We start from the raw sequence: 11,729 nt of genomic DNA on the forward strand, positions 1-11,729 counted from the left end.
ATAGATTTACTCTTCTTTTATGTTTTAATCATATTTGACATGGTTATAGAATTCTATTTAAATATATTTTTGCCAATATTGATTCGGATTTAGATAGGGCATTCAAAATAATTGAAAGATACAACCACTGAAAGACAAATGTTATAATAAGATATTTTTTGTTTAATAAAAGAAATTAAGACGGGGAGAGAAAGAGAAAGAAAAGGATAGATTAACCATCTGTTAAAACTCTTCATCATATCATATTAAAAGAAGAAAGCAAAAGGTAACTAGTTACACTCTCCGTATATTTGGCTGTAAATCTTCTCAGTTGGAACCCAAGTAGAAAACCTACAACAGATCTGAAAGCCCAGAACAGATCTCACTATTTCAAATCAACAGATCTCCGTACATTAAAAACACAGCTCTCCTCAGCTCAAACACTCACATCACACCTGGTGCCCTCCTCCAGAGGAAGTTGATCGCCATTACAACAGCTGGTAAAACCCATAATAGCAAAACAATCAACATTCAGATGGTAATACCGAGAAGTCCACGTCCCTACCTTCCAGCGGATCTTTCCCCCGATCTTCAGATTCACAGAAAGAACTCCGCTCTGCTGCTCGGCTCTCAAATGTTCTGCAACAACCGGAGCCAACGGAACGGAGCTCCCGTAGAGAACAGGGGCGATAATGTTGGCATCGTTGTAGCCCTGGTAGAACGGTGTTAAAGGGGTGTCGGGGGTGATCTGCTGGGTCATGTAGCTGGCATAGGCACTGATCCGGTCATAGTAGACGCCGATCCGGCCATTTGGGTTGCGTGAAATGATGGTGAACTGCAGGACAGAGGTGAGCGTTCCATCTCCTGTGACGTTCCACTTGCGGATAACGGCGTCCTGCACAAAGAACCGTGGCTTATGCGGACGGAGCGCTAAGTATATGACCAGGAAAACGAAAAGCACTACTGCGATGAAAACTAGCAAGCCTTTCAATAGCCAACGCCAGTACTTATTCTCAGGACACCGTACACGAATGCTCAGAAATTTGCCATGATGTTTGCCGCAGCTCTTATGCATTTTGTATTCTGGGAGCTTTGTTACAAAGCAAATCTGAGTTGAAGGCCCAGAGAAAGAATAGTAATTCTCTGTGGCTTGCGCAGGCCTGACCAAATTATTATAGGAGGAAGGGAAAAAAATTCTCTACCGTCTGCTATCTGCCAACGCCACATTGTAATCATCAATCTTGCAAGTGGGAAATGAATGGAATAGTAAGAGAATATTAGAGATAGATAAATGCAAGCATGTCCGGTTAAGCTGAAGTATCGGCCGGCAGAGAGTGAAGTAGACAAGCCAATAATTGTGGGCATATTAAATCAATGGAGAGAATTTTCTAATCAGGAAAACCTATATTAAAATGGCGAAGTTGCCATCATAACTGGAAACGTCGCAGTGGAACTGAAACTCTTCTAAGAGAATCTATGCTTTCATTGATCTTATCGGGCACTAGAAGTTAAACATTCTCCTTATATGTCGAAGCCCAGAAAAAGGAGGATGTTTCATTCAAAATGTACCAACGGTGGTAAAAGCTATAAAATAGAAGTGAAAATACAAGAAAGATGTGTCATTCAAACAGCGCAGAGCTGTATCTATGCAAGAGAAGAGAAGAAAACATTGCAGAGTATAAGTTTCACAAGCTTAGAAGTGAGGTGTGTTGCCGCTCTTGGTCATTGTTGGCATTACATTCGATATACATGGTTGACATATTTGTTCTATCATTTTCATGCTAGTTACATATAGTAATATTCTTGCATATTTTATGATGGGTTATGAACTCTTGACATTTCATAAGACATTGGTAACTTATTTATCTTGGCTATCAATATAGGTTGATATCTTATCAATAAAATATAGTTCAGTTATTAATAATTTATTTTTAATATTTTTTACTAGATTAATAGAGTATTGATTACTTGTGTTTTGCAAGGATGTATTAATAAGGGAAAAGAAACTTTCTGAAATCTTTCATTCTAGGGGTCTGCAACTAGGGTTTGACGTGGACCTTCTGGTTGTTCTTTATGTTGGGGTCCTCACTCCTGTGTGTGGAGGAGGCAAGACCTCCTCCACGGTGGTAATGTGCTCTCTCTCTCTCTCTCTCTCTCTCTCTCTCTCTCTCTCTCTCTCTCTCTCTCTTCTAACCCCTCGCCGAGGCTCTCTCTGTACAGTTTTTTGCAGTTATTGCAAGCACGAGTGGAGGCAGACGCATTCAATGCCCGATGGACACGAACTCAAGTGGTCTAAATGCATCCCAACTACCCTCGTCAAAAACTCTGGAGGAAGGACTTATTGGCAAGTCCTTTCAAGACGTCATCGTTGGTGATGCTCTGTAGGTCCCCTGTGAAGCCAAATTCCATTCGGTAAGTGCTTTGTCTTCTAGCTGCCATGGTAGAGATGGAGGACGAGGTGAGGACCCTTCCTTGGCTCCCTGTACCTTTTCTATTTCCCCTAATGATTCCATGGCGGAAGCCTTTGAACTAGAAAATAAGAGGCTCCAAGATATTGCCATTTTCTTTGCAATTGCTAATTTAGATAAATGTCTGGCTAGGAAATTTCTAGATGATTGCATGAAAAATGTGTGGGTTAGAAAGCTAGGGGTTAATTTTTTGTTTTTGTAGAATGATTTAGAAGGGTTTATATATTATTTTATTTAAGGATAATAAATCACAGTTAGAGGTCCTCCATAAACAGTTTTGGGTGATTGGGAAAAGCATCTTCAGAGCCCTCAAATTGTCCTTTGATGTGATTAACAAAGAAATTCTAGCTATTTCCTGCCCACATTAGCTCCTAATTAAAAAAATTCCTCCCACTTTTTGGAATTTCATACCTAAAATTCTTGAATCTATTGGCAAACTGATTAGGGTTGATCATTCTTTGAATCTTGTCCCCCACCTTAATGCCAGACTCGTAGTATCCATTAATCCTAGCATTGATATCCCTAGATTTCTTGAAATTAAATTTTGAGACGACACCTTCACCTATGTTTTATAAACCCTGTGGGGGTTGAACTCTTGTTTCTTGTGTGAATGGGAAGGTCACATCAGATGATCATGCCCTATTCTCTCGGCTAAAAATAAAAATATTGGTAACCCCCCTCGAACCGTCACTAAAAAAGACGGTTTTGGCCACCTCAATTCTTCCTCCGAGATTGAAGAATCACCACCTATCTGGGATAAACTAGACTCTCTTAGCAAGACCCTTAATAATGCAATGGCTAGTCTCTAAAAAATTCAACCAGTTAACTCCCCTGTTATTGAAAAAGATATAGACTTCGGTTCCTTTAATGCAGACCCCCCTCCCCACTCGGGTGTTTCTACTGCCATCTTCCAAATGGAAGGAGTTGAGGGCTTTGGCTTCCAGGTGGTCTCTAGAAAGAACAAAAGGACAAAAAAGAAGAATTCCCAACAATTGGCTTTGGAAAGAATTAGGACTAGGCGGCACCAAAAATCATGTACTTTCGAGACATGCATGGAAGATGATGGATGTAGGCCCCTGCCTGAGACTCTAGTAATGAACAACCCTGATGAGGACTCTCATGTCAAGTCAATTGTTAGGACTTTTGAAGGGATTGATCATGGAGTTGGTGATAATAGAAGAAGGGAATCAACCCCCCTACCCCTTGCCATACGTAGGCTGCTCCTTGTTGACATGTTTTTTATGATTACGTCGAACACAGAATAAAGTTTCCTAATGGTCACTTCACTCTCTCTTGATCAAAGTGCGATTGTATGCTAATATTGCAAGAAGTTCAAACAATCGAATCCAAGGTTCCTTCAATGCATGGACGTGGCTCATTGAGCTGATGTGTTTGCTGGTAATCCAAGGGGCCTAACGTTTGCATTATTCTTTCACTTCTTTGTTGTGGCTAGAACTCCATCATCGAATGTGACAATTCTGTGATGTTGCTGCTTCGAATAGACTAAAATGAACTGAAAGTAAAAGGGAAAGGGGTTTAGAAGGATCTAAATATACTCCTAAGGGCAGTGATAACAATGAATAGTGCTTTGGTGGACAATTTCCAAATAAACCAAGCTCTGCTTCGCCAAGATCAACTACAACTCTGCAAGAACCAGTGCAATCTTTTGGGGATGCTAGAGGATTTTCAAATCAAGAAAGTACATTTGAATACCCAAAAATGGTGCAATCCAAACGACTATCCACAATCGAACTCAACACAAATTTAGGGGGCTCAAACTAACTTTACACTACAACTTACAATCAACAAGATGCAAAAAGTAAGAACCATGGAAATTCATCAGACATCATTACATTCTCCATTGAAATCAAAACACTTTACTATTTCTAATCTAAGTGAGGAAGGTGAAACCATGCAAGTTTTGAAAAAATAACTTAAGTAGACACCATCAGAGAACAATGTTTCTCTACTATTTTCTCAAAAACTTATCACAACAATTTCATACAAAGCTCCATCCTCTACAAATGAGGGGGGTCACCCCTTTATATAGGCCTTAGGCCATGATTACATGAAAACCGTAATCAGGGTTTTCCCTAAAAGATTCTCCACTCAAGATGCAACTAGGTGCGAATCTCCAATTAATAACCCATCATGCCCATATACAATTAATTTAAAAGTAGCCAAATAGCATCCATTTCACATTAAATGCACCACCTCCTTCAAATTCACCCAGCATGTGTTGAATATTCAACCATGTAAAAATCACCCCATTATGTCATAAATGATTCATCGTTTCTACATGCGGCGGCTGCATGCAAAAGGAATGTGCCATAAATTTGACATGCAATGACCGGGTCACCATTTGGTCAAATATTCTAGTAATGAATGTTCCACTCTATTGCCACATGTTCAATCGATTCTCACCATGCAAGTGGACCCCGCTATTGTATATCCGCTCCTGCACATCTGGAATTGTTGGGGAGGGAAAATTCGATTCAAGAATAATTTTCTTGAAGTCTCTTCAACTTTCCTTGCTCAGAGAAGGTTTTTTCATCAATTCTGCACATTTCCTATTTTTTAGGAAAATTTCCAAATTAGGGTTCCACGATCCAAGAGAGAGAAAATTCTTCTACAAATCGAAATCTGTAGAAAGTTTTGAAATTTAGATGTGATTTGATGCCTGGGAATGGATTTTTAAAAACTTTTCCTGGAGGAAATTTCTTGTTTAGCTCATCCCTAATTCCTTCCTTGCCTTAGAAATTTTATCTTCAATTCATCCTTGGATGGGATTTCTTATTGTGGAGGAATTTTCCTTTGGAAATAAATTTGTTCCTTACCCTGAGGAAGGAAATTCTTCCTGCCTTAGCCAATTTTCATGATTTCCAAGAGCTATGTCTTGAAGGAAGAAATTTCAAACACTTAGTCAATTTTTCACCTTTCTTGGAATTCTGTCATGAAGGAAGGAATTTCCGACACTTAGCCAAATTTTCATCTTTCTTGGAATTTCTTCTTCTTGGGTGCAATTCTTCCCCGATGAAGGAATTCATCTCTTTGTGCATTGTTCATTCTGGTACCCTCCACAAGGTTGGGGTGGAAATTCCTCCTGAGGAAGGAATTCATTGTTTTGTGAATTGTCCATGTCTTCTTTTCAACATCCCTATTTTTTAGGAATCCTCCTAAAATTTAGGAGCCAGGTTCATTGGGTGGAGAATTCTGCCACGATTCTGAATCTATAACAATTTCCTCATTCCGGCGAGATTCGGTGTCTAAAAATAGAAAATTCAAAAATTTGTTTAAGGGCAATTTTATTTTCTATTCCTCCTTGACCCCTTGGATTCCATGCTTGAGGCAAAATTTCAACTTTTTAGGTTGGGCGTTGAATTTTCTCTATGTGAAGGATTCACGAAATTTATCCATCTGTCCTTGCCTGACTCTTTTTGGTGCCCAACTGCATCCTTGGGTGGAATTTTCGCTATGCCATGGATTCATGGAATTTTCCATCTGTCCTTGCCTTCCTCATTTTGGCACCCAACTACATACTTGGGCCGAATTTTCACTCTGCCATGGATTCATGGAATTTTCCATTTTTCCTTGCCTCCCTCAGTTTGGTGCCCAACTACATCCTTGGGTGGAATTTTCACTCTACCATGGATTCATGGAATTTTCCACTTATCCTTGCCTCTTTCATTTTGGCGCCCAACTGCATCCTTGGGCGAAATTTTCACTCTGCCATGGATTCATGGAATTTTCCACTTATCCTTGCCTCTTCCATTTTGGCACCCAAATGTATCCTTGGGCGGAATTTTCACTTTACCATGGATTCATGGAATTTTCCATTTATCCTTTCCTCCCTTAGTTTGGTGCCCAACTGCATCCCTGGGCACAATTTTCACTATGTGAAGGATTCATGGAAATTTTTCACAAGTTCTAGGCTCTACGTCAGGATATAGATATGAAATATAACATTTAAGTATAAGTGGCATCTTCAATATGTCTTTTTCCTTTCTTATAATTTAAGTTATATTTCATATATATTGTCAAGATGTTTGAGAGTGGTTTTAGGTCCATAGGAATCATAATGCAAATTTTGGATTTTGGAAGATCTTCCAATTTTCCAGACTTAGTCAAACTTCAAGCTATTTTCAGATCAGGATGACATTGGTGGATTGATGTGAATTTCTAGACTCGGATGATTTTGCATGCTTTCCTCTTCTAGAATAGGAGTTCCAAACTTAACCATTTTTTGACCCAAACGTTCAGTCTTCAAAGATATTCAGCTTTCAGTGTTTTCCTATGAAGAACTTGCCAAAACTAGATTTTCCGAATAGTAAGTGTTTCAAAATGTCAAGGTTTGGGCAAAATAGGTCAAAAAAGCACTTACTAAAAATATAAACTTACTAAAAAATAGAACTTACCAAAAATAGTAAGTTTAATTTTTTGGCAAAATTAGACCAATCCGAGACTTAGAAAAATCCCTAAAAAATAGGGACTGTCTAAAACTAGAAAGTTTCTCGATTTGGGCTCAAATTTTATTGGGAGGTCCCTTGAAGGGTCTTGATTCCAGTCGTATGTTCAGTTTTTCCAAAACCCTAACAAAAACCCCTAAAATCTAGGACAAAAGGCATAAACCCAAAAACAAGACAAAATATGCCCTAGGCTTAGCCAAATTTGCTCAAACGAAAGGCAAACTTGACCAATATGACCCCCAAATACTTGCAAAGAAGAGAGATGGACAAGACTACTACGAAAAGACCCCAAAAACACAAGCCAAAAGACGGAGAGCGCCTACAAAGTAGGGGGTTCCCATTTGTAATGGGGCGATGTGTGAAAACATCACAACACTCCTACTTCTAATTAGTTCCAAGCCTTGGATAATTTATCCAATTCGACCTTAATATAGACTGGCATTGATGATCCCCCCAGGCTTGGAGATTTTTCCTCTCCTTCTATTATCATTGCCTCCCTGGATTCTGTCCCTATGAAATCAAAGTCCCCGATTGATGATGATAATGTCTTCTATGAGGTTATCCTAGCTACTCCAAGAATTGACAATCCTAAATCTATTTGCCCATCTGAGACAAGCCTATCTGGGGGACATTCCTCTGAAGAAACCTCCACAGTTGACATTCATGAGTCTGAGGTGGAGACTGATTTAAGATGCAACTTGTGGATTATTACTGGTGAGGGATTGAAGGATAATGATAATCTAAATGAAGAAATATCTAAAATCAAAGCACTCATTAGGAGGAAAAGAGGTAGGCCATTAGGCTATAAAAACAAGCTCTCTCCTATACATAAAAAATCTAACTGGAAGGCTAGCTTCCCCAGGTGCTTTAGCAGCTTTAAGGCTGACAAGAATGATAATTAACTATTTGTCCTCCATGAAGTGCCTATCTTGGAATATCAATGGGTTAGAATCCCCAGAAAAGAAATATGTTGTGAGAAGAATGCTCAAGTAGCATAAGGACTTGGATTTTGCCCTTCTCCAGGGGGTCAAAGTTGTTAGTTTTTCATTGGAGGTTAATCCTAACTTTATTTGGAGTGAATCCCTCAAATTTTTCACTAAGCATGAGAAAGGCAAAGGGGGGGCGGCTATTCTTGTTAACCCTACATGGAGAAACTATATCCTTTGCTCAGGAATTTCCCCATGCAATAGAGTTGTTTGGGTTACCTTCCAACATGGTGACTCTTCCTTTGGGTTATGCACCATTTACACCCCCAATGATTATAGGGATAGATCTGACCTCTGGCAATGGCTTACATCACTCCCTGACATTCTGTGGATCCTAGGGGGAGATTTCAATATGATTGAACATATGGAAGACAAAGTAGGAGGGGCCATTCTTGACTGGAAAGTGGGGGAGAAGCTTCATTGGGATAGACTGAAAAGCATTAAGATACTCTTTGATCCTTTCGAAGGTTTAAAACAAGTCTATAAGGGTATTTGGTTTACCTAGTGAAACTATCAGAAAGCTGACAACAAGATCTTTTCCAGACTGGACAAATTTTACACCAATAAAGATATCTTTTCTTTTATCCCAAATCAAAAAGGTTGCCTGGTAGTTGCTAGGCCCTCCTCCCTTTCTGACCATCACCCCATTTTTGTAAATATTTCCCTTAGGAGCTCAAGCAAGCCCATTAACAAGAGTGATAGAAAATTCATTCTTAATAATAAGCTTCTTATAGATCAAGATGTCTTAGCTACTATCCATATTGTGAGGTTGTTCAATAAGTGGAAGTCTTAAGATGTTTCTAATTTCCATAGATGGAATACCTCAGTAACTAGTTGGTAGAAGATTCTTTGTACCTTTGGCAAGAAGAAGGCCAAGGATGCCAGACAGGTAGAGCTTATCCTATCCTCTAATTTGCATAAGGAAGAACAAGACATTCAAAATAATCCTAACAACTCTCACCTTACCCACTTGGTGGCGGTGGCTAGAGATAAGCTCAGAAATCATCAACATGATAGAGCCTTGGGAGCTTGAGCTAGAGTTAGTATATTATGGCCATCTCAAGGGGACAAAGGCTCTAAGTTCATCTTTAACCTTCTGAAACAAAAATAGTGTAAGGAAAAAATTGACAAACTTTGGGTGGACAGCATGGAAGTTTCTGTTGATGAGGAAATCATGAGTGAATTCTCAAAATTTTACAAGTTGTTATTCTCCTCAGAGGACTCTTTTGCTTCCATGATTTCTAGGGACAAATGTCAGGCTCTTATACCCAATATTTTATCTCTCGAAGAAGGAAAGACTCTTAGTAGACCCTTCTCGACTAAAGAGATCAAAAGAGCCACCAACTCCCTACATAATGTTAAAGCCCCCAGACCGGATGGACTTACCATTGAATTTTACAAGGCCAATATCACCTGGATTGTTGATGAATTGCTTGAGGTCTATAATGAAGCCACCAAGTTAGGGTCTCTGCGAGCTGACATCAATAGAGGACTTGTCAAACCTATTCCCAAAGAAGGGGACAATGCTCTTATAAAAAACTGGCACCCTATTACACTAGTGGGTATGTGCACAAAGATGGTGGTCAAAAAAGTGGACACCACCCAAAAAAACATGGAAAAACAAGCAGCGCATACGCGATTATAAAATTTAAAATTACCGCATACGTGGTTAGGTTCGTTGTTCTCAAGCCTAGAAAAGGTAGCGCGTACGCACTGGTTTTAGGAAAAATAGCACATACGTGCTACCTTTAGGAAAATGAGTGCGTACGTGCTACTTATAGGAAAATGAGTGCGTATCCGCTAATAATCCCTAAAGGACCATGTAGGCGGTACCTATCAAAAAAAGTTTTTTTTAAAAAAATGGGTCTTATTTTCTCGTGACAGCCGCATTTTTACTTCCTTTTTTATTCATTTTCTTTGCTAAACCATGAACAGGGTGCTATATTTCTATTCCAAACCACAAATGAGGTGCCACATTTCTCCTCTATGCACTATGGATCAAGGTTAGTTTTTGTTAATTTTTATCTTTCTTTCCCGTTTGTTCAATTTTTTTTACGTTTTGAATTTAATTTCATTAATTTTGATTAGGTTTTTTCATTTTTTGTTTCCAAAACCAAATTCTTCTAATCCACAACAAGAACAACAAAATGCACCTCCTGAAAACCCACAAGATACACCCCCAATTCCTCCTTTTGACCGCACACCTGAAACACAAGAGCAATTAATTAACCAGTTAGGGCAAAATACGTCTAAAATTAATAGAGTGATTGATAAATTAAAAACATCTGAACTTGAGCATCATAAATCCCTTGCCACCAGCCTTGAACCATTAGCTAGTCGTGCCATAGCTTTTTCCACACAAATTACCAAATCGAGAAACTTTAGGGATAGGTTTCATCAATTCTATGTTGATGGGTTATCATACGAGGGAGTCAAAAACAAAAAAATTAGTAAACAAGAAATATGTGCCCTTTTTGTTGATCCTAAAACTAGTTAGTCATTACCTCTTAATGTAAATAGGTTTCCCATACACTGGTTTACCAATGTGCAGATCAAGAATCATTTTTGGTAGAGGTAGTGGATGGTCTTTAATGATCCACCTTGTAATAATTATGAGGTTCCATTGTATTTTTTGAGAAAAGTATACCATGAGTTTGTGCTCAATGTGTGGCCAAACTATGTTGACATGAGAGAGTTCCATGGTAGAGGTCGTGGATCTACCCAAGAAAGACCTGGAGCCCATAGATGATTACCTGTAGAGAGTCGCTGTCCCCTAGCACACAAACCCAAGGTGCATTAGGCTATCCCAATAGAGCTAAAAGTGTCGATGGACCTATAGACTCTTCAAGAGGCTACAACATTGACTGGTGCCATCATCCAGCATGGGACATCATCAACACACCCTACTATACTGGATGATGATCCATTAGTTACTCTAGGTGGCAACAAAGAGCCCATTCAACATATGTGTGTCAGTTGCTCGGGGATATACTCGGGGATAGATGATGCAGCTGGTGCAGATGGATCCACATCTCATCCATGCATGATTTGCAGGAGTAGATGTCAAGCCCACATGACTAAGGATTTCGTGTTGACAGATGAGTTGATGGACATGGTGTTTGCCCATCAGCGACAAACATAGGTGTGTTGATTTGAATTCATGGCATTTTATTTATCAGTCACTTCAAATTTGTAATTACATAAACAAATTTTCATTTATACATCGATTTTAATTAAGACAAATAATATGCATTTTAGCATGTAGCAACGGTATCCCATACTCCTCCCCCAGTTACTACAGCTACAACTTCGATGCCTGAGGTATAAATTTTGTAACATGTTAAAATAGAATAGGACACTTTGAATTCAAAATAATTACAAGATATACTAACTATCTTTAATGCTTGGTCCAATTTTTGGTTTGTAGGTGATGACAGAGGACCAAATGCCCCAAATTGATGACATCACGCTCTCAGTGATCGATTTTGGCCTAGAAGGCTATATGGTATCAAAATTTGTACAACCCTTTTTATGTATTTTTTTGATGGAATATGCAAGTCATTTCATTTTAGATTTTTAAAATTATGTTTAATATATTATCTGTACTAATATCTCTTGCTAATTTTATTTTTTTAGGGTACCCCCTCCTCATGTAAGCCTTGTCCTAAGAAAAAGAATTCCATGAAGATGCCAAAACATGGGAACAAGGTAACTGAACACAGTTTTAGTTGTACAATTGTTTGAAAATGTTGAAATCAAGTATTAGTTGGGGTTTTTAGATTGAATAGTGTTTTTTGTCTATTTTACATGTACATTGGTCATTGAGCTAT

The 11,729-nt window shown here is 38.8% G+C and overlaps 1 protein-coding gene across 1 annotated transcript; it reads right to left on the reverse strand.

Annotated features, from left to right (window-relative positions):
- Positions 1-415: 415 nt before the first annotated feature.
- On the reverse strand, positions 416-1,218 carry LOC131063887 (NDR1/HIN1-like protein 1). The gene has a single exon (XM_057997837.2). The coding sequence runs from the start codon at positions 1,052-1,054 to the stop codon at positions 416-418; it is 639 nt and encodes a 212-aa protein (XP_057853820.1). The 5' UTR covers positions 1,055-1,218.
- Between the last annotated feature and the right edge of the window lie 10,511 nt (positions 1,219-11,729).

Source organism: Cryptomeria japonica, chromosome 3 (assembly GCF_030272615.1).
Source record: "Cryptomeria japonica chromosome 3, Sugi_1.0, whole genome shotgun sequence".
Taxonomy (NCBI): domain Eukaryota; kingdom Viridiplantae; phylum Streptophyta; class Pinopsida; order Cupressales; family Cupressaceae; genus Cryptomeria; species Cryptomeria japonica.